The sequence below is a fragment of the Galleria mellonella genome, unplaced genomic scaffold (assembly GCF_026898425.1).
Source record: "Galleria mellonella isolate WM207_F2 unplaced genomic scaffold, CSIRO_AGI_GalMel_v1 utg78, whole genome shotgun sequence".
NCBI classification, from domain to species: Eukaryota; Metazoa; Arthropoda; class Insecta; order Lepidoptera; family Pyralidae; genus Galleria; species Galleria mellonella.
Window position 1 is genome coordinate 4,468,384 of NW_026442151.1, and position 24,887 is coordinate 4,493,270.

Consider the following 24,887-nt stretch of genomic DNA (forward strand, 5'->3'; position numbering starts at 1 on the left):
GTTTTTGTGACGTGCATTTTCATTGAATTATTAAAACATTTACCTATGTAATAATTTTAATTTATAAAAATTCCTATTAAAAACAGTCATGTATTGAACAACAATGTACTGAACGTCTACAAATGCCATTATAATAAAATCTGAAATCAACGAACGATAGAAACATTGCGTGTATAGGAACGTGGAAGTGAAGTGAATGTACTCATCAAAATGACAAATTAAAAAAGCTTTTATTTTTCGTATATTGGTACGAGATTTTATTGATTGTTTTCTTTCATAAAAGATTTTCGGCCAGACGGCGACTGAAATTGCAAGTTTCTGTGATATATTTATTTTCAATAATTAACTATTCTTATCAACCAATTAAATGAGCAGGGATATCAAGTTATGTCTATAAGTAATGGAAGGTTCAGAACTGGGTGGCGACCAGCAATTCTGTTTGAGATGGAACAATTTTCAAGCAAATATAACTTCTCAATTCGAGGCACTACGCGATGATGAGGACTTCGTGGATGTCACCCTGGCATGCGAAGGACACAGGCTAGAGGCCCACAAAGTGGTTCTCTCGGCTTGTAGTCCTTATTTCAAGGAATTGTTTAAAGTAAGTCCATCTTTCACTCCCTACAGTTTGATGTGTCACCATTACAATGACTCTAGTGAAAGTTGTTATGTATAAAACACTTGATCTACTTACAAATGCCATGTCTCGCGTTCCGGTTAAGTACTCGTGATTTCATTTATTTGTACCTACTTTAAAATTCGGTATCGCGATTTCTAATTAATACACTATTACCATTAGTTATATAGATTACAGGTGTTTCTCTTACAGAGATTGAATTTTATAAAATGAGAGTATAAAATAGGTTTAATATAGTTGTGGTAATAAAATCTTATGTTATTTTGCAATGTGATCTCTGCAATATTTCATAAATGTAGACCATTTTGTTAATACAGAAATTGATCTCTTTTCTAATCTTTAATAATTGACACAAAGATATCAATTTTTTTCAATGAATATGTTATGGTAAGAAGTCAATATCCATATTTGCAATAAAAAAACCCACACTAAAAATTAAATTTAATAAGAATAAGACTGAATAAGATAATGTAATAATTAAAGTAAATTATCCATTTTGTACTCCAGGATGATAAATGAAATTTATATTAATACACCTATGTATGTTTGTGCCTAAAATAATAACCATAGTTATTTAATAAATTACTTTTGCTTGGAACTATTAATATTTCAATTGAAACTGTTTGTACTCTTTTCATTACTTTATCATTGACAGCTAATGATATTATAATAAAAGAAAAAAGGGAAATATAAGCATGTTGAACATGATGATAATTTGCACCACTGTAATATTTTCATACACATCTATACAAATGACAAACATTAACTATCTTATGTATTCTTCATATTTTAAACATTTTATCCCTTTAAATTATTTGACAATGCATTGAAAACCGTATGAGTGTTGTTGCTGCGTTTAAAACATTTTTCAGTTGTTTTATAAGTTTTTAATATATCTTCTTTAAAAATCATATTCAACAATTTGATTTCTCATATATCTGTTTTGTAGATTTCATGAAACCAACTTTATGCATAGTAAAAGAAGTATATGATCTGCTTAACAACTACTTAATATCTCATTAATGGGTATGAGTACTCTAAAAGAGGAAAATGTAGTTGATTACTACCATTCAAACCAAAAGGCTTGGTATAAGGTTTTATTTTGAGTTCACCTTGTGCTTGTTTTATACAGTAAAAATTTAAATGATGTATTATAATTTTCAATATATGTACAAAAAAATTTACTACTAGATTGTTCACATTCATTAAATAACTGCATGTAATTCTCCTTTATATAGGAAAACAAACAAAATTGTTATGAATTTGATTCAAGAACTTCCAGTATTATAGATGTTTATCAGACTAACTACAGACAAGTAATATTTTGTTCTTTTATCATTTATCTTACCAAAACTTATTTTAAATATGAATATCCTTAAAAGTAACAATAACAATAAATAATTTCTTAGTGTCACAAGGGCTGAAGTAGCTACCTATTATCTAATTTTACCAGATTCATTTATTAAAGGAAAAATAATGTACTTTAATTTTTATCCCAGGGTAATGCTGGCAATTAACCATTTGCTTGTTAAACGGTAATCATATATGACATACATAGTTAAGTGTGTAACCAATTTCAATATATTAAATTTTTAAACAATATTGGATAGACAGGTAGGCAAAAAATGATAGAAAACAGTAGTAGCTACATGCTGATAAAATAATCACCTTATCTTATGATATCTATTACCCATACAATAATAATACCTATTTCAGACTATATAAAAATATTGGGTCACTTATTATTATAATTATAAAAAAATTATTTCATTTGTTTCTTTTTATATAATTATTTATTTATCTTGATTCTTACCTGGCAATATTTATAACAAGCTGTTTCCAGCTGCTTTGCCCATGGATCAAAAATAATTATATTCTATATGGCAGTGTGGTAGGGTGCAAGTTGTAAGCCTCCTGGGATGACATTTCAAAATTACTAAATAAATAACACATTCAGCACATGTGGATAAAATAAATATTTGGCCTGTACAAGTTTTATATTGTATTAAGTTTCCAATTTGAAGTTTTTTTTTTTATCTCGGCCTTACTGTCCTTGTACAACTGTATCATAACAATTATTTATTGTCTTGCTTATTCCTTATATTGTTAAATGCAAATAAAGTATACTCATTCATTCATTATCTTTACCAATACAAAACAAACATATGTTTTTACATTAGGTAATAACATTGTTGTAATAAATGAGTATATAAATAATATCTAAATTTCTTTTGTAATGATTATTTTTTTTTAATGAAGATGTAATGATGTATCAATCTATGTTAATATTAGTATACAATGTAGCATGGCGTGGGATACAACAATGGAGCTAGTTGGTTGTACAATTGTGAAGTATTCACTGGGAATTAACATCAGTTAGGTGACACATATCCCCATTACAAATAATCCCTTCACTCCAAATGATAGGTTGTGTTCCCAGGTTGGGCATGTACCAACTTTTATATAACTAAAGTTTGGGTTTTTAACATAATTTGCTTGCTTCTTTTAATCACTTTGTTACTTTTTCCTATCATCTAGACTGGTTTCAAACAACTTCAACCACTTGCGTGTAATAGTCTATCACGATCTTTTTTATTCGATTAAAAGCAGCTGCAATACCCACCTCACTGACATCTTGTGGAAATCCAAATGCTTGATTATGATGTTTTAAGTTCGTTTATAAGAATCCTATTATCTCAGCTATCTCTCTAATTTTTAATCTACAGTCTTCGCCTAAAGTTTTCATCAGAAGTGGACGTCGAAGGTCTTCACATTTTCGTTTTTTTTTCGTTTCGGTTCATTTTTCACACTCTCTACCACGCCTGAATTCTACTATCCATTTTTTGATGGATGTATGACAGAGTGAAATTTCCTAATGTACTGACCCTTATTATCACGGATGACCTTTGATGATAACCCCTTCTTATGGAGATACTTTTTGCTGACCAAAGACAAAACCTACTTTTTTCCAACCTCTAAGGAGATAATATAAAACAAACGGATCACACTCACTAGTAAAAGCTGATTCAAAACAAGTTAAAAATTTTACATGTTAACATTATTTAGTTAAAAAATGTTACCTTTTAGTCCATTGTATGAATTTTTTAATGATTCTTAGTTGTCTCTTATGATACAGCTGGCTTATCCTATGCCAGAACCACACACCTATATATCGGGTCCCAAATATCGGGTATCTTTGTGACGATTAGTAGGAACGTTAATGCGCCAAGAGGTAACAAACAAACATACTTTCAAATTTATAATACTACCTGTATCTCGCGCTTTATGTGAATCAGTATATAATATCCTATATATTAAGTTAGGGTATATCCTCTCTATGTACTAAATTTGAATCAAATCCGTTAGTTTTTGCGTTAAAGAATAACAAACATCCAACCATGAGTTCTTACAAACTTTGGCATTTGTATGTAGCATAAATGGAGATGCAACCATGTGTGAAAATGTATTTGCTAGCTGTATCCTGCGCCTTTGAAATGTACTGAATAATTAGAAAGTGAAATATAAAGTATTTTGTGTTTGGATTTATTAACTTAAAAAAAAAGTAGGTTTTAGAATGGACAATTGAAATCCTTTCATACGATATTTCACTTGTATTTTTTAACTTATATTTTTTGCAATATGTGTAACTTATACATATCTAAAATAATTTCAAATCGATAAAATTTTTAGTTGCTTAGATATCGCTTTGAGACAGACGAACGGGCGCACGAACGCACTAAGTTGCACCATAAGCGTTCCTTTGTAATATTTTGATACCATGTGATTTATATTAATTCAACGTTACTGTTGCTGTCAGAGGATTTAATGCAGTGTTTCCGAATTAAAAAAAAAATGGATTGCTAATGGGCTTTTTTGTATAGATTTCCATATTTATGTTAGTGATCCTTGGCACTTAGTTAATCGTGTTTATAAAGCGAGAACACTAATTATATTCTTCTATTTAATTTCAATGTCCTGACAGATTTCGTTTTAGTTACTATGGCATTATCAAACTTTATAATTAAAAACAAAGGTATAAATTTGATAATGCTATAATACGGTGAAACGGGCCATAAAATTAAAATGATAAAATAACCAATAATAGTGCAAGTGGAATAGAATAAAAAAAAAATTATATCAATAATAAAAATAAATAAATAAATAAAGTGTCGAAAAACGACAGTAAATTTTGACTTTCTGACAGTCAGACACAAAATATTAATATGGGAGGCATAATTTATTTTCGTTTATCAACTCATATTCTTTTTTTTATTAAAATATTATATTTTCGGATTATTATATTTAATATTAATATAATAAATTCAGTTACATTGGTAGAACCAAGGATAGAACACTAAAGGGACGATAATTATTTCAATTGTCTATAATAAACTGTTATTGTTTAATGATAATTTAATGAAGTTACTGCTTGCTGTTTTTGACAATTATTTTTTTATCTTTGTCGACTTAAATTGATTTCATAGTTAGTCAGTCTAGCATTCAGAAGTAATAACCCCTCTCATCCTATAGAACTGTTTTTTTAGATTACTGATATGGAAAATGCATTAAAATGTAACTTGTCTATTTTATCAGAAAGAGACTGCAGAGCTCTATTTTCAATGAATAATAATAATAATGGAATGCAAACCCCGTCTGCGCTAACGGTGTACGCTAACCGAGTACCAGTGACTGATAGATGAGGATGAAAAGTCAGTTAGCCCATCGTGACGATTTCAACAAGAATCAATTACGATGTTTTCTAGGTGGGAAACGCATGAAGATCGATCTAACTGGTACCAATGAGGCGTCCCCGTTACTAACAATCCCTTTCCCCTCAGTGTTGTAGACTTAGGTGCATTTGTCTCGTCTATTAAATAGTTGTCAGGCAGCATGTTAGCATGTTTCCTGTTGCAATCAAGCGGGAGAAATTGTAGTGTCTTATCTGCTAGAGAAATTATACATTCCAAAACTACCTAAAATAACATGAATCGAAAAACGGTATATATTTTTAAACTTATAATAAGAAGGTGCTTTCAGCATTTGTAAAATTAGTATAGGAAACTCTATTTTTTATTTTTAAATTTTAACCCATGTTTATATGGGATAAGTGTTCAGTTTTTTTAGTAGAACAAATTCGATGTTAATTTCACTATTTAAATAATTTTATTTCTATGCACAAGGGTTATTAACTACGCCTAAATAGGCTAAAATTTAATGAATAAAAATTCAATCATTTTAAGTGTAAATTTTACAATTATAATTAATCTAATTACAATGAATAGGTATACATTGAATGAATAGGTTCCGTTTTTTTAATTCTTATTGTAATTTAAGTAGCGGCTCTCAAGGTAACATTTCATTAGAACACGTGGAAAAATGTATATATAGGTATCACTTAGTACTTATGTTATTCACTAACATATGACATTGATAGTAGATATTTTTTTTCTAATCTTTGGCCGATAACATTATTAGTTTTCGCGTGTGTTTTGCATGGTGAAATGACGAAAGTATTTGTACTGAAAGAAAAATATTACTTATAAGTTATACATCTCTATCTACGAGCATTTACAAATAAAAAATATCACAGTTAACGATTTATTTTTTGTTTCTTCTTACAAACTAGTTACATATATTAAAAACCTAATTTATGGCATCTCACTATTAGATAGAAGTGTTAAAACCAGTTATGTTAAATAATTTCCAGGTTAGACTATTTCTAAGCATCTGTACCGTTATGGCGTGGTGTGCATTTAGATTGTCTAAGTCTTCTTTGTGGTCGATGTTCGCAGTTGCGGTTCGTATACCGTCACCCACTCACTAATCTAGCATAATAATATTCTGTTTTATCTAATCAATTTATTAATTAAACCTATGGAAAACATTTTTAATAGGTACCGTAGTTGCGTATTAAAATACGAATTAAAATATGATGAATAATTTCAAATGTACAACAAAAAACTACATACAACAAATATTTAAGAATGGTACAGAGATATTATTACCGTATATGACCATTAATATGACTTTACACAATAAACATACAAAAATAAAAGTATGTTGATATATTATTTTTATTTTCTATATTATGTAAAAGATTTACAAGTATATAAGAGCGTATTTGATAGTTATAAATTATGGTAGTTTTTCGATTATCAGTTCATATTATTGTTTAAAGGTCTTCATGAAATATTATTATTCTAATTTTATGATTGTATATTGTTTCCCGCAGTATAGATAGATAGATAGATAATTTATTTGCATCACTTACAGCACACAAACAGCAAAAGATACAAAAGCAAAGTGAAAAAATATAAAAAAGATACATGTACAAAAGATTAAAAAAAAAAACCAAAAACAAAATCAGAATGCATAATAAATTTTTTTTTCTTCATGTGTGTGCCGCAGTAATGCAAACTTAAGTAACTTTTAACTAAAGTATATGTTATTGCATTATTGACATAAGAACTGTACCAGAGTATGTCTAACAAGAATTCGTACTATATTGTTACTTTTGATTCACAAGAATATTATGTATGTATATTGACAACCTCCGTTGCGGTATGTCCAACGTTGCTTTACGTAAATAAGACCCTGGTTCTATTCCCAGTTGAGTCAATTTAGGAAACGAACTTTTTTGAATTAATTCCGATTTGGGCGTTCTGGGTTCTGGCCCCAAGTGTTCGTTGCCTATGTCCCCATAACATACCTTAACATAACATAGTGTAATTGTGTGGTACTTATTATTATTATTATGTAACAAAGTTGTATTATTTCAGAACAACCCATGCCCCCACCCAATAATATTCATGCGCGACTGCGAAGTATCGCACGTGCGCGCACTCCTTCAGTTTATGTACGTCGGGCAGGTGAACATCGCTCAAGCGCAGCTCAGCGCCTTCCTACGCACTGCCGACGCTCTTCAGATACGAGGCCTCACAGACTGCTCACAACACAACGACAAAGTAAGTATCCACATAATTGTTCACTATTACCATGCACTATCCAATGATACATTCGGTAATTAATATCATTCTCTTACAGAAAGCGAATCGTAAGTCTCCTCCTTCCCAGTTACGTAATTTGCTCAGCGCGAAGCCGTCACATTCTACCTCCTCCTCCAAAGTCGCAAGCCAAAATGTTGAATCGACCTCAGCTGATGATCAAGATAAGAGTGCCAGTCGTCGTTCCACAAGAAATTCTCCCGATGTTGCCAGAAACAATCTCAATGAAGAAGCTCCTTTTCAAACTTCTAGTCAAATGAGGCCTAATAATGATGACTATAGCGAAACGTGCATCTACCCCTCATTAAGGGTAAAAACTGATCTCGAAGCTGAAGTAAAAAATGAAGAGAGTGATATTTTAATGGATCCAGGGGATTCCGAAAGAGGAGAGAAGTCGCAAGATTTTAATGCATCGGATCTGTTGGAACCAAAAATGGAAGTCGTTGAACAAGAAGGCAGTGACGAGGAGCGCTCCAGTTTTCCTCCAATGTACTATGAGAATAATGCATTGGCTAATCCCTTCGCCGCTTTACAAGGTGTGTTAATTTTCAAACTATAAATATTTTACCACAACTATGTCGATATTTACAAAGTTTTTCTTTTCAGGTAATATGGATCTCATGACTGGGATAAGCCCAGATCTCCGGGACGAAAACACTGAAGGTAAATATACCCTTTGTATGCCTGTCCTATATGTTTATCACTATCACGTCATTATCACACGCACACGTCGACTCGGACAGCCGCGCCCCCGGCGAACCTTTTTCTCTCTAGCGTATTTTATGAAACAAATCGGAAGTAGAAGAGAGCGCGCGCGGTCTTGAATCGAGTCTGGTGGCTAGGCGCGCGGGTGTCGTGGCGACGCGCAGCCGGCCCGCTCCGTGACCGTGCTTGTGGCACCGAATGCGGCGCTTGCGGTCCACTCCGGTCCTAGTCGTCTGTCGGAACATGGTACTCGTCGCTTCTTAATATGTGCGCACCTTGTCTGGCTGCCATTCAAATGCTTACACTAGAATTAATTTCAGGAGAATTAGATGTTTGCAATGACCTGATTAAAAATGTGATCATATCTACAACTCCACTGTTTAAATAGAACGCGATATAAACCGCATGATGTCTCTGAGAAGATCAGGTCACTCACACAAAGCATTTGAATGTGGTTACCTTCCGGCGAACGATGCGACCGGTGTGGGCGGTGGGCGGCGAGTTCGGGTCGGGCGGTCACTGTCGGGCGGCGCAGTGCGAACGTGGTGTTGTTGGCAGCGAGCGGCGCGGGAGCGGGCGCGGTGGCGGGCGCGGGCGCGGGCGCGGGCGCGGGCGGCGGCGTCCGGTGTGCCGTGTGCGGGCGGCGGTACAGCAACGCATCCAACCTGCGGCAGCATGTGCGGCTGATTCACGAAGCACAGCCGGTCGCCTGCACCACCTGCGGCCGCAGCTTCAAGACCCCGCTGTACCTGCGGCGACACACGCTGGCGCAGCACCCGGCGCGACACCACAAGCCACCGCCGCCGCCGTTGCCCGCGCTGCGGCCCGCTCAGCGCTTCCAACAGTAGTCGAAAGCGATTCACGCGCTCTCTCCTACTCGTGCTTGAGGATCGATATCGACGAGGACGTACAATGCTGTTGTCGCCTATTGAATTCTACTTACTATTTATCAGTAACGGGCAGACCCCACAAGGAGGCATTGTTGTATAGAATTTGCGTTTTTTATGGCCTTCACACGCCTCTGTCGTTTACTTTAACTGTTCGGCGATGTGTACAGCAGTTGTATCTCCACGTTCAACGACGTGACTTATAACGTCGGAATGAAGACTGTCTATAGATTTATCTAGTCTGTGATCGGAGTGTCGCCGGGGGCCTATCTGCCGTCACACCTCTCCGCTTATTGCGTGCCTTTCTATGAATATACCGAGTGCCAGATATTCGTTACTTTAATGAGGTTTTCTTAGTGCATTATTTATACAACACGTACGTACATATACATACGTAATGAAAAATGAACAATTGTTTGATATATTGTAACGTTAACAATTTAAGCAGTGATTAAGTAATCATTTGTATATAGTGCTGTGGTTGTGGGTTCTGCATAATTTATATTTCCATAATTGGTATTGTACCAAAATATTACAATTTAACCAAGTCCAAACTTGTTTACATATTTCGTTTGATTGCCTTTTGTCCATTTCGTCACTTCTTAAAGGGAAATATCAAGTAATAATAGGGAAAATCCATGGCTTAGTCAGTATTGAAAGAAATACGAGCAATAATGCTTAGTCACGGTTTTATGGATAGGGTTTCTCTATATGACTAAGAAGGCCTCACTGGGGGACGAATTAGTACCTTCATTTTGACAATAGACTGATTGTTGTTAAAGCATTTGTTGCGACCGGTGCTGATTTTACATAATATAGGTTATTTACTGGTTACATGTTATACATACATACATACATTATACATATATCCACATATCGTTCAGTGCTTTCGCTCGTGCAACTAGAGTTAAATGATGAACTGTATTTTCATAATAGAGTATAATTTTTTTGTACGACGACGCCCGACAGAAAGCACCGAACGCGTCCGTTTCATTTATCGAATGCGCCAAGTTGCGTACTCGGACGAGGCATAACTTGGCGATGAACCACAATAGTGATATTTTTATACACAATAGCTTTATCTTTACACAATGTTATATTGTTGAGTGATTGGACGGCTCCCGGTTAATAGTTTGTACAAAATCTCAGATGTAATGATTAATATTAAATGTCTTCAAATTTGTATATTTAATGATGAAACATAACATTAGTTATTAAATGTTATTCTATCATTGAACGTTATACAGAACACTTGCCATAGTCTCTAGGTCCCTACACTCGGTGGCACAACACTGCAATGGTTGTCATTTCACATAGGTAGGTACTTGGATAATAATGGAGACGGTGTTATTATTTTCCATTATTTTAAGAGTTGTATGTAAGTTCGTGCTCGCGGCGACTAAACGTAACGAAACAGATCTGAAAATGACCAATCATTGAGAATGAAACGAGTTGGTCACGCCCACATGGCCCACTATAATTGGCTATTCGGTTGCCTTTTAGTTTCGTCATATTTAGTCGCTGAGGACTTACCTGAAGACTTTGGTTTTTGATAAATCGAATCGTTGAATTGATTAGTTATTTTTTTTTATAGTTTTATATAAAAGATTTGCCATGAGAAAAAACACGTCTAGTCATTTTGTAACAAAAGCATTTAGATGGGACATGTAATTGAAGGTATGATTAGGGTTGTGAATTACAATATTTAATTTTCATAATTTTGAAAGTTGTATCTGTGTTATTCTAATATTGGAACACTGTGTGATCTCAATTTTTCCCGTGATCTCAAAATTAAATATCGCATTTATTTTAAAGCGTTTTAAAGTAAATATTTCCAATGAAATTTAAATGCAATAATAATTTATCACTCGCTACTTATTTAGTAATCGTAATTTAATGGAGCACTTGGGATTTTCTTTAAAATAATTTTAATCCCATTGATAAGTTAAGAAGCAGCTTCGTTATTGTAATGTTTATAACGAAAATAAAATTATTGTATAAATAAAAATTGAATCTCTCGACACTTACTTGCTGAATTTAAATAGAAATTTATCAACTTAGAAATTTTATCAGTATGATAGTAATGTAAATTTAACCAAAAATAATATTCGGAAGCATTTCATAATGGTTTAATATTGTATTATTTCAAATTACTCAGTACATATTCTATTGAAGATTAATATTAATGTAGTAGTTAACTAAATGCAATTTCTTTGGACTGCTTCATTTCCTTGACTCATTTAATTTCGGCCTCGCAATAAATGTGTACTGTACCTAATATAAAGTATTTATTTGTACAGATCTCATTCACTACGTATTGTTTGAAATTTTTTTAAATATTGTTTACTCTTGTTACAAGTAATTTACTCAATATAATATAAAATTCGATAACGCTTTGAACTCATTTATAAACTCTATCATCTGAGTACACGTTCCCATCCAGCATTGTTTTTATCTCTCTCTCTAAGGTCCATAAATAAAATGTTGAATATAATTTTATCACTGCATTATTTCGTGCAACAAATTAGAATTTCAGTCTTTGTACATAAATCAATGTAATTTTTTTACTAAATATGAAAAATAAAGTATTGCAGAAATATCGTATTTTCAGTTATTACTAAATATATATGTTTCAAATTACGTTTTGCAGTCCTTTTCTTGTAAATAACCCACACGCAATTGCTTGTGTTATTGTTATTTTATAATAGCTGTACATTACAGTTGTATATTCTTTTGGGATAATATAATATTTTCAACTCGTTCGATCCATCATCTTTTCATCTCCAATATACGTCATTATCGATACCGTATAAATTCACTATAAACAATATCCTTTTTTGTAGACTGTAAAAATTGTTGCATAGTTCTGCTTGTTACTGATTGGTGTCCATTGTTCGGGTTTATGTTGTCACGTGCCCACATACAACACTGTAATCTTATTAGCATCACATGTTTGCTATAACAGAACTTTTCCTACTATAAATTTACGTGGACTGCAGCCCTTTCTACATTATATACGTAACAGTCATGTTGAAAGAAAAATCTAGTTAATACTCATAAATACATTTTGTATATATCTCATATCGTCATAGTCGTAGAATACTGACGGTTCTGACTAATATTACATATAAAGATCCGTCAGTATTTTACGACTATGACGAAATGTGCATTTTTAAAATTGTCTTCTTTTTGTTTATATTTATCTAAAATATAAAGCCGGCAATCCGTAGCTATATCATCTGATCCAGGTATTTACAAGGTATTTTAATAATATTTTTTTTTGTTTTTAGTGCTATTGCACATGTAATTTGTAATTTTATAGCAATACCGGGCCGGTGGGACGGACGGCGGAACCGGCCTGTTCCGGACGCGGTGTGGTTGGAACAGCACCGGAGCGCCCTGCCCTTCGTACTGAAGCGGGAAAACGAGCGGGGAGGCACGGCCGCGCCTAGATTGGTCAGTATACATATTATTCATATCCCATATTATTGGAATCAATACATAATACTGGATCAACCTGGCAGTCGCAATGCAAGACGGCTATATATCTGGGTAAAGGTGTCCCTGACGGACTGACAGACTGACTTTCAGACAATCCCTATAAGGTTGGCATAATCACTCCGGTGTACTAAAGCCTCAACAAAAATTTAATTAAAAAAATATCCCCATGTCATCATCCATATTATTATTCATACTTTCGTACCAATGTTATAATGTAATCTTACTTCGTTTTTACGGTTAAACGGCCGATCCGATTTTAAACAATTTCTACTATCTTGAACTCTGAAAAATATGTACTGATAAATAGATCTTGTACTTTTCTACGAAATATTATAATTGTATAAATTCTAACCAATTTTATCATTTATGTATTTTTTCTACGAAATATTATCATTGTATTAATTCTGATCGGTTTTGCTATTTATGTATTTTCATGTAACCGATTAAACACGTTTCACATTTTTAAAATGTCTCCAATATATTGCACGAGAAATTGAAATAGAAAATATATGATAATGTGAGATGACGCTGTAATGTCGGCAGATAAAACTGGGGGAGGGTGTGGAGATCCGCGAAGAGTTGCTGCGCGGCGTGAAGTGGGGCGACTACAGGAAGGTGACGCGCGGGCTGGCGGCGGCGCTGTTCTCGCCCATCGAGCTGGCCACGTGCTCGGTGACGGGGCAGCGCTGGTCGCGCGCCGGCCAGGAGGCGCGGCCCACCAAGCCGCCGCTCGACCGCCGCCGCGTGCACGCGCTCATCTCCTACGTCAGCAGGCACTTCCCCGACGTCGAGGTCAGCAGGATCAAGCAAGTGCTCGCCTACAAGTGCAAGGAGAATTGCGCCGCGCTCCGCATGAGGACCGCCAGGTGACATTCTCATTATTGTCTCACGACGAGTGGCTTGACTTTTTTTATAACAGGATCTAAAACTATAGGATAGAAGTAACGATAAATGTTGATACTATTCTAATTTGAAACATGTGTTACTGGGTTAGTATTTACGATAGGTAGGTGTGTACTTAGTTTCATTTAACTTTAAATTCACGCACCTTAGTCAACCATATTCCTGTACACCATCAATAATATCACTTGTTAATTGTTCACTGATGAACATAGGCCTTCCCCATAAGCGAAGTTTTGCCAGTAGTTCCCATGCTTAGCAAACGGATTGCCAATCGCAGTTAGGATTTGGTGTAGTGTTTTAAGAGAGACACTGCTGTTTATTCCTTGTCCAATAAGTTCCCTTAGTCGCCCCTTACGACACCCACAGGAAAGGATGGTGGGGCCGATTCGGGATGCCGGGATCACTCGGCGGTATGAAATAAGAAGATACATGAATAGATGTATCTTAATATTTTATACATTTATATCTTTAGAGATTTTAAACAAAAACACAAATAAACCCTTACTTCGACTGGACGACTTTTTCGGTCCGTCTGTTCGCCACGACACTTATATTTTCGTAACTACTGAATCTGACAAGTTGTTCTGATGCTATCAATTTAAAAATTTTAACAGAATTTAAATGTTTTTATTTTTTTTTTACAAAAGAGTATTATACTCTGTGTGCTGTGTCCAACCTAGAAAGTGTAGCACACCTGCAATGCCGCTGGTGTTGTGGGTGATCATGGGCGGCGGTAGTCACTTACCATCAGGTGAGCCGCATGCTCGTTTGCCCCCTGTGTTGTAAAAAAAAAAAAGTGCATTATGAAATTGGTTCTTTTTTTAATCATATTTAAAATAAGAATCCGTTTTGTGTTTCAAGCATTATTGGGTTGCTGTGCTCGTTTCCCATGAGCGGACCGTAATGTTCATTGTATAATTATATCCACATTGATTATACAGTGCAGTGTGATAAATTTATTTGGTTTGTCGTTACATCACTTATTATTGGACACCTTCAATGGATAGTATATTTATCAGGAAAAGTTCAAAGTACGATGTATTCTAGTTGTATATATGCCAAGGAAATCACAAAGTACTTATAGCGTGTATAGATGTTTAGTTGAGTGGATGATGCTGACTGTTTGTTTGGTCTATGTTCTGTAAAAAAAAAAAATAGTCAACCTGGCAAGTTTTTTACTCTCAGCGACCTACCGAGTCCATTTTGACTTATCAGGATTAAAAACTCTCCTCCCTCAAATTTGATCAAACAATACAAAAGTTACAAAATTTCATTTAAATCAGTTCAGGCTTCAGAGATTAACGTGAATATTATCGTTAACGTTATTATTAACGTTAATATCACGACGGGGTTTGCGTTAAGTCATAACGGGTGTACCGAGCAATGATTTTTATTTAATAACTAGCATTTGTCCGCAACTTTGTACGCGTGGAAATTGGAAGTAAATAACTACTTCTAGATGGCGTATCAAGGTAAAACTTACACCAAATATCAAGCTATACCTTAAGCAACATAATTGTGAAAACCGTGTTCTATTTGGTGTAGTCGTATTTTCGTGTCACCGGATCAAATATATAGACAGACAAAAATTCTAAGAATTATTGTTTTAACTTCTATTATTAAGACCTTTCTTAATTTTTCTTATATGTCTCCTACATCTAGTTAACATTTTATTATAATAATAAGATACTGTTGATACCAATGCGAAATCCAATTCGAATTTTCTAGAAATGAACCTTCCACAAGTAGTATAATTGAAATATTCTAATAGTTATTCATACGAACTGTGCAGTCACTTGATTGATTTCGTATGAATTCAAATTCAATGTTTTTTAGATTTTAGTACACCCCTTAGTCAAGTTATTTAATTACACAGTAGTGAGGATTACAAAAGTCAAAGTGAAAATTTAATTATTCAAATTTCATTAAACTAAAATACAACAAACAAAAGGCGCCAAGAACCTCTTATCGCCTTAACGACTCATTTAATCGTTATGAAATTTGCTATATACAGTATTTCGCACGGAGAAGAATATAGGCATACAACTATATGTTTAATAACCGTTAATTGTTTTCATCAACTCACACAACTGGGAAATAAAACGGAATAATTTAATTTTTATGAACGTCATCGCGGAAATTGTACTGTATATATAACAAACGAACAAACGTATCTTTGTATTTATAATTACTAATACGTAATATTATATTCAATAGAATATATCAACTTCCCATATTGGAACAATTCAAAAACAATATTACTATCTGACACATACGTAAACAAGAACTAGAGGTTATCTAAGGCACCATGCATGCCATGCTTATCACCATTCCGTGAGTCCAGTACCCGCTGGATGGCCACACGACACTTAGGGCCTTGTTACACTTTTGTAAATAATATATTCATCTTTAAATTTATTAAGACGCAATTTCGACATCAGTGATTAATATTACAGTATATTGTTTCTTATCTGGTATTGTTTAAGAATAATATAAAGTGGAAAATACAAGGAGAAAACGACTGTTTTCATCTTTTTTCCCCGGTCAAGATTATGATAGTGTAACAATCCCCTTAGAACTCTATAATATGGATACAAAATATTAATTTTATCAGTTGATTCATGCGACCTCGAGACGAGGAGTACGTGAGAGAGGTCTTGTGTATCTATGTACATTAACCCATGGTTATATCATAGGTGTGACCAAAATGACGTCATTTTTTATCAAATTAATTCAATAAACCAGGACAAGTCCAAATAGAACTCGCGACTCGAGGGTTCCGTAATTTTGCAATGTAAACAAGAAAAATTACAATATTAAAATTTTTCCTTTACTCACAATCTTCGATGCTGTTTCTTGTCAAATTTCAATGTCAGTTTCACAACCACTAGTACTTATTTTAGTCACGTACCAGATGCTAAACAAACACGTATTAGCTTTATTAGCTTTTATTAAAATGGATGTTTCAAGATCGTGTGGAACCTGAACCTAATGTTCTCAATGCACTAGTATATAAAACAAATCCAATATATAATATGTACGAGTTTAATACATTCTTTCAGTTTTGCAACCCGCTTCTTTCCACCCCTTTCTCAATTTTTAATACTAAAAGAATTCTATTTTTGAATTCCTTTAAAACGTATCTATTTTCTTAACATATCAATTTAAATTTGTATTCGATATTGCGTACATTTTATACCACTAATAATTACAAACGAGCGGATAGATTGACTCTATCTTTTGATTGGAGATGGCAATCTTCGCCTATACTCACGAATAAAATCCCTTTTTATTATTATTTATATTAATTTTATATTAACTAATAACTGTAATATAATATAAAATATGTGATTTTAATTAAAAATGATTCGATTCGATAATATTGAATAGATGTAGTTTCAATGACCATAATGGTGGATTGTCACCAACGTAGATTCTGACGCTTCTTCATCTATCTCTTATACTAATAATATTTTTTAATTTGATAATTGCTATGAAATTACTGTTTTGTGTATCGTCATAAATTTATAATAAGTTTGACTTAAATCTTTTAGAAATTTTGTCTCTATTGGCCCTTCGATTAAAAATTTCGCTTGCTATATGTATTAAATTGAAATTTTTAGAAGAGATATGTTTAAACTTTTTCAGGATCGACCCCAATATCTCTTTAATGTTTGAAGTCCTCGTAATACATACAACAGATTAAACTCCTTGTTACATTTAGGCCTCTTTTCATAATAGAAATGTTCTAGACTTATTACTACACTTGCTTGGTACAAATAAGTTTTAATTTTGAAAGCCCTATAGTTTTTTTTTCATCTATTTAGATTTTTTTATTAACTGAAATGATCAATTATGTTGTATTTTTAAAGAAACGCATCGCGTTGATGATCGACTAGGTTGCTTTCTAGTGTTGTTTGTCTTAATCATTTTTTATTTGACATTTTTGTCAAACAATTTATGTGCGGGTCTCGTTTTAATCACCATATGCTGTGCTCAATGCTTAGTTATTTGTAGTTTCAAAAATCAGTTAAATGTAAATTTTTATTTATATGTTTACATTTTATTGTCCTTATCTACGACAACAAGCTATTAACAATAATTATAACCATAATCAAGTTATCGCACTCGTAGAGGTCAAGTTGAGTACAAAAATATGATTACATTTTGTTAAGGTCATGGTATGTAAATATTAATATTTATAATGTACTAGTCTAAATTAAGTCCATATATGGGAAATATATAAATAGTGGGTGCCTAAATAAGTACTTTTTAATCAAACAAAGTCACATGAACTTAATATGAAAATTTTTAACGATTATCTCTAAATCGATCACGTGACCACCGGTTCAAATATAATTTTTATATAGCCATCCGTGTAGGGAAAAGTTGTTCAATTTCACAAATTCTGTTACTGTATTTTGGTTACTATTGTATACGTTTGGTTACAATACTTTGTAAATGTAACTATTCTCTTTAGTGTAAGGAGGCCATGTTTTTATGTCGAGACATGCATAATAATTATATGCCTCTCGAGTCGGACTATCTGAGGCAGTAATACAATTTGAAGTAGGCTTTCGAATTGTTTCAGTGAGTCGACGAACTACCTGCTGAGTGCAGCGGCGCGGCCGCCGCCCTGCGATGATGCCCCGGGCGGTAGCTCTCGACCATCATTCACCAACTTGTGAGTAAACTTACTTATTACGATTGAAATAATATCAAAGTTCGTTTAAAGCGATTCCAGTGTTTATTACTCTCATTGAGTGACCTTTGAATCGCTCATAGACCCGATGACACGGACGTGCTAAAATGGTAATGATGTTGTGATGATATTAAGATAAAATTGTTTTATATTAGGTGACACTGGCAGCCAGTACGCCATGTGTTTCTGCACGTATCACATATAAAAAAACTGTACCATTTTTATTATCATTCAACTGTATTATCTTATTTTTGCATATGGGGTCAGCTAAGCCGTTACACGTCGATCCATAGGAATCTTTTGTGCTTCCCCTTGCCTTATACCATCATTTCATAGATCCTATGTGTTACCTTAACGATATCCCGCGGGTTAAGATATCCACGGAGAATTACAGAGGATGCGGAGTAGGTAGGCAAAAGAGAGTAAGATTGGGTATTATGATAAGGAAGTGAAATACCTAGGGGAAGGGAGTTCGTCCAAATATTTCTGTTATATCTGTTTCTGAAGGAGCCAGACCAATAGCAGGCGGCAACCTCGGGCAGAATAGTCATTTGGTCTTGCCTAAGGGATCTACACGACAGATGCGCTCTCCCCTTAGACTAACACTAGATCAGTGGCTGGGATTGGCCAACTGAAATAAGATTTGTCCCAATTCACGAATTGCAACAAACCCCGCCCAACAATTGTATTAGTATATAAATTGTCACGCTAATTATAGGAAAATAAACTTTTTGTAATTGCCTCGTGTCTGGTTCTATAGTGTAGTCTCCTTAAGTAGTTTCTCGTCACACATATTAGCCTAATGACCATAAAGTTAATCTGACTGACTCACACTACTACTATTAATTGAAGGTTATATTTCAAACATATTCATTGTTTACCAAAAATACTCTAGGACCTCCCGAGGCGTTCCCTATTTCTAACATAAGTTTTATGATGATAACTGATATTAATTATTCGTACTACTCTCGACAGTGAGGCGAAAACAGCCGGTGGAGGCAGCGGTAGCGGAGGCGGGGGCGGCGGCGGCAGCGGCGGCAGCGGCGGCGGGACCGCGGCGCGCGAGCCGGGCTCGGGAGAATTCCGCGGGCCGCCGCCGCACGAGCGGTCGCAGGAGCGGGCGGAGGCGGAAGGCGCGGCGCAGTGATGCCCCTGCGGTCGCCGCACTTTCGCCGCGCGTGTGTTGCATATCAATTTCATAATCTTGTTATTTTTTACCAAAAAAGAGAAAATGTAACGATACTCATCGCCGGCCGTCGGGCCGTCGGGCCGTCGCCCGAGCCGCTCGCCGGCGGTGGCTCCCAATATTTATATTTTGTTAGAGCGGCGCGGCGCCGGCGGGCGACGTCGGCGGGTCGCCGTGTAATATAATCATATTTATTTAGGTGATATTTTTCTATTGGCTACTGATAAGATTTTATCTCGTTATGTATCCGCCGGCCGCGCCGGGGATACATTGTCGTTCGTAAGGAGGGGGAGTGGAGTCGTGCCCGAAGCTCTAGCAATAATTTATCAGGTTCCTAAGACATGTTTTGTAGTTAGGTTCTATTGCACGAATTTTCGCGAACACTGCCGCTTGATTTCTAAATTATTCGTGGATTATAGTCATTTTATTGCTTCCTTTATTTTATAAAAAAAAAAGTCATTTTCACTGTTACGTTAAAATTTGTATATGAAGCATTTAAGTGCTGTACGAGGGACCGTTGCAATTGCAAAGTAAATATATATATATATATATATATTATATCAAATGGCATAATTTTTAGAACTAACATAGAGATATTATAGTCATTTCGTTTTCTAGGAATAAATGAGAATTTATTTTGGAGTGTCTGGTTTGGATAATTGTAAAGATTTCGGTGAGCTGTGATCATGATGGATAAAAGCAGTCATATTTTTAAAATATACATTTAAGAAGTTATTACGTAATTAATATCAAGTGTACAGTATAATCTGTATGAGTGTAAGTGGTAGTTAGTAACAGTCATCCGTTTGCTTTCACTGCGCATTTCAGTACGTACCTGTAACGTGTAACGTGTAACATGTAACGTACATGTCGCGTACGGCGTACGCGTGCCAAGCATTGCGTACTACGTATGCGTACAGCGTACTACAACGAACCTGTGCGGACCGCTGTACGCGACTCGTCAATTCTTGGTAGCAAGCGGCCCTACACATCGCGCACGGATGTATTATCATATCAGAAGAAGCAATAACTATTATTTGATAAAGATGATTTTTAATTTTTAAATAATATTTTAACCAAGTTGTTATAAAATGTAGTTAGTAAATTTAAATAAAAAATAACTTGATGAGTCCACGGTCATATATATCGAGTTCTTTTGAACAGTAACTAAATCCTCATTATAAATAATTATTACGTCTCACAGTAAAAAATGTCATATCATTTTGTATGTGTATGATAAATTATATCAAATAGTATGTCAGATCATAGGAACTAGGAATATGATGTGGGTAGCTGATGTGATGGGCGTGTGGACATCCGACAAGCGATGTGGATTAAAAATGCCTTGTGCAACATGTGATGGTAAAAATTGTGATTTTGTATATATACGTATTAATTATACGTTCCAATCGAGAGCATTTTGTATGGCAGGAATTTAGCGGTGTCGAGGTTTTATACGATTTTTGTATAGTGCGTAAGACTTAAGGGTAATGCTAAAAGCGAGCTTCTGAGGTCTAATGTAAATGCGGTTAAAACTGTGTTCGTGTGTGTATATCTAAAGGGTAGTGATTCGATTGTGAGTGAAGTGACAGGGTCACGATCACAACTAGCGGCGGCGGCGCCCTAAACGCATATTTCCTTGTTTCCGTGATCTATGCACTTGAATATATACTCGGTGCACATATTATTATGTATATCGCGGTCACGTCATCTCGTGTGAATCGTTGATGTACCTATAAATAAGTTACAGTTACCAGAAGTAGGATATTTGAGTAGTCACACAGTGCTACGGAATGAAACATTACTAATGTTTTATGATGCCAATCGAAAGTCTAATGCTCAATTTTGCCAAATTTTACTTGCCGAAAATGCGTCTTATTTAATAATTTCGTGTTTTTTATTCAGTGACAACCATTCCCGACAGTTGTTTCTACAATAGGTAATAAAATTCGAATGGGAGTGGCCATATTGCTCAATCATTATGATGGAATGGATGGTGTTTCTTTGATAGTTCATATAAAATTCGAAAATTTGGCCCAATAGAAATTATATAATTAGGAGAATAAAATAAATTAAAATTTAATAATTTAATTGTATATTGAAACTGAGAGTTTTAATGAATTTGCAAAAAAAAAATCATTTTAATACTTATAAAATGTGACGAATGCTCGAGATGCAATATGTTAATTTAGTGCCAAATGATATAAGTTAACTCGTAGCAATATATTGTATCCTAATGCTCTTGTGTAATTTCTCACGTAGTGTTAATGACCTATGAGGTTTCAAGGTTTCTTTTACAAGACTATAATATATTTATACAGGGAATGTGTTAGATAATGTATTGTTGTTCGGATCTAAGAGTGTTGTTGGGGTAAAATACTCACTATGGCAGGGTGTAAAAATAAACGTAACCTACGTCTCGTAGTGGAATACTAGACATTTTCTACCTTACCTTAGTTTTTGATACATACTGTCTGAATGTGTTTTTGTTAAATATAATAGTACTGCTTTGTTGAATATAAATGATACATGTGGTGTACCTGACAGTACTCGCTCTACAACAGGGTAAATATATTATATTCTTAAATAACTCACGTAATGACACGCGTGAATTTCTTATAGATACCTATACGTCATTATTTTTACACTCTGATCTAATAATAGCACTGAATGAGCAATGGAACAAGAGAATTTATTTACTCAATTTTTAATTGTTTGCTATACCTAATTTTATACTAAATCTTAATATACATTATTTTGCATTTTATGATTGTAATGGCAGCTGTCCATATACAGTAATGATCTAATTGGTCAAATAGGGTTTCATAAATAAATTATAAAACAATACATCGAACATGACACATTGGGCACAAATATGATTAAAAATTGCTTAGTTTCTTTGCTTGCTAATATTGTTAAATTCTTAACGACGTTGTTCCTGATACTGGTGTCTGTTGAGATATCTTTGTGGAACCCTAAAATGTATGTGTTAATTTTCACTAAGCAGAATAATACAAAATGTAAGTATATAAAAAGAACAACATCGATGCCACTGTGCTCTGCGTGGGCACAGCGTTGTGCCAAAATTACGTGCTAGTCCTTAAAATGAAATGTTGTTATCATTTTTCAGATTTTATTTAGTCCAGAATGTGTTTGTTCCTGTGCTGTGAAAATAATATCGGACAAATCAACACTTGTGAGGTGATGCATGATGTGGTCGTTTTAATTTCGTAGATATTAAGAGTATACTTGCCTTGTAAACATTTTAATAGTCCTCTAAATTAGTGATTCGTGTACAATTTCTTTATTCCATTGTAAAATATCTTAAATCGACCGCATTATGTTTAGTTTAGTATTACTGCTTGAGGTCAAGCAAATGTAAGCAGAATGCAAAATCTGATCTCATGTACTATTTTCAGTTCCATATTTATATTTATTTAAGCAAAAGTAGGTTTTGGTTTAACATTTAATTTATCAAGTCACAATAAAAATAAATTTGTAATACTTTTTATATGTATTAATAGTATATATTTCATTTCATTTTTTAAGAGCTGCGCTCTTGTCGTTGGAGTTATGTCGCTTACTACGATTTTCAACGAGACTCTTCACCTCTTGATACACACTTGTTCTCACCCTTCCCCTCCTGCCTTCTTTTTTTATTATAGATAATATTCATAAGCTTGTCGTGTCGTATCAAGTGTCCTAAAATTTTTTTCCCTTCTGACCTCAATAGTTCTTATAATTTGTCAACTTTCCTTAACCCTTATTACTAATTTGACCTTTCCAGCTCATTTTCTCTATCCTTTTCCAGATCCACATTTCAAAGGCTCTAAGGTTATCTGTTTCTTTATGGATTAATGACCACGTCTCAAATCCATACCAAGCTATACTCCAGATATATAGATTTTGATAAGCCACTTTCCGATATATTTTATCTTAGCCTGTAGAAGGCGTTTTTGTTATTGAACGCTTGTTTGGTCATAGCTATTATATAGTATTTTATATAGTACTATATAATATATTTTATATAGTACTATATATTAGAAAACGGCTTATCAAAACCTATATCTGGAGTATAGCTCTGTATGGATGTGAGACGTGGACATTAACTCAGAAAGAAATGGATAAACTTAGAGCCTTTGAAATGTGGTGCTGGAGAAGGATGGAGAAAATTAGCTGGAGAGATCGAATTAGCAATGAGGAGGTCCTGCTTAGGGTTAAGGAAAAAAGACAAATTATTAGAACTATTGAGGACAGAAGGGGAAACATGTTAGGACACTTGATACGACACGACGAACTTATGAACATTATAATAGAAGGTTAGATAGAAGGAAGAAGGGGGAGAGGGAGACCGAGACATAGTTACATCAGGCAGATCAAGGAAGGAGGTGGTGTCGTGTCGTATCAAGAGGTGAAGAGACTCGCTGAAAATCGTAGTAAGTGGCAAGAGCTCCACCGACAAGAGCGCAGCTCTCAAATGGATAGATAGATAGATAGATATATAATATCCATTATATAGTACTTTTTATTTTATGTTGTGTTTATTCAAAATTATTTATCTAAATTAATAAAGCCTCGCACTAAAATTGCTTATCTGAAATACTTACATTTGCTAACATTCAATTAGTAAAGATAAGTTAGGAAATGAGTCATAAAAATCTAGCACTAAGAAAGTTGTGTTGATTTGTTATTATTTTAAAATAATATTTATTATTGTAAAAGTGCACATAATAATTTAGCTTTGAGCTTGTGCAATATTATTCCAAATTGTTTATATAAAATCTGTTATAATTATTTCTAAAATGTTATATAAATATTTTTGTAAAACGTAAAAAGACAAGAGCAACTGAAATTTATCTATTTTTGTTGTGCATTTATTCAGATTTTATCAATATGATACCACAAACCCATTGTGGACTGTAATGTCTGCATCTGTGAAAACTGTTAATTAGGTACATACAGTAGTTGATTTTTTTATATATTGCTGATATATTGTGAGTCAATTCTAGTAATGTTAATAATATTCCCTTTTATTTAGAGTAATTTACTTTTTAATAAAGAAAATAATCAAAAATTGCTCAAGAAAGATGCAATGCTAACTGCAATGTAGACATATTAATTGATTTTATATTGTGTCCTTTTTTATGATTATTTATCTGATATTTCAGTTTGATTTATTTGTGAGTTATGGCAGCGCATGTTAGTCTTATGTTTATTCTTAAGAGAGGCCAAATGTTGACTTGCTTATGTGAGACTGTTTTGCCAAGAATCAGAAAGTATATTATTACCTACATTGTTTTAAAATAAATGCTTTTATATATTTTTGTTTATTTATTTCAAGAAATTGTTGTTATTACTGTTT

General features: G+C 34.0%; 1 protein-coding gene across 3 annotated transcripts; it reads left to right on the forward strand.

Moving 5' to 3' along the window:
* Positions 1 to 163: 163 nt before the first annotated feature.
* Positions 164 to 24,845, forward strand: LOC113517629 (protein bric-a-brac 2-like). Of its 3 annotated transcripts, none has more exons than XM_026902370.3 (8): positions 165 to 601; positions 7,417 to 7,602; positions 7,682 to 8,177; positions 8,248 to 8,304; positions 12,556 to 12,689; positions 13,278 to 13,600; positions 18,211 to 18,321; positions 19,315 to 24,845. In XM_026902370.3, exons 1-8 carry the CDS (start codon positions 401 to 403, stop codon positions 19,484 to 19,486), a joined length of 1,680 nt encoding a protein of 559 aa, XP_026758171.1. In that variant the 5' UTR covers positions 165 to 400; the 3' UTR covers positions 19,487 to 24,845. The 3 variants fall into 3 exon arrangements, with proteins under 3 accessions (XP_026758174.1, XP_026758171.1, XP_026758172.1); XM_026902371.3 differs by having other exon boundaries at positions 18,229 to 18,321; XM_026902373.3 differs by lacking the exons at positions 12,556 to 12,689; positions 13,278 to 13,600; positions 18,211 to 18,321; positions 19,315 to 24,845 and adding an exon at positions 8,905 to 12,297 and having other exon boundaries at positions 164 to 601.
* Positions 24,846 to 24,887: the final 42 nt, after the last annotated feature.

Bases quoted from the DNA above. Each gene is read 5' to 3' on its own strand.
- LOC113517629 (XM_026902370.3), top strand. From the start codon at position 401: ATGGAAGGTTCAGAACTGGGTGGCGACCAGCAATTCTGTTTGAGATGG. The intron at 8,178-8,247 runs GTGTGTTAATTT...TTTTCTTTTCAG, and splicing joins TCCCTTCGCCGCTTTACAAG to GTAATATGGATCTCATGACT. The intron at 12,690-13,277 runs GTCAGTATACAT...TAATGTCGGCAG, and splicing joins GCACGGCCGCGCCTAGATTG to ATAAAACTGGGGGAGGGTGT.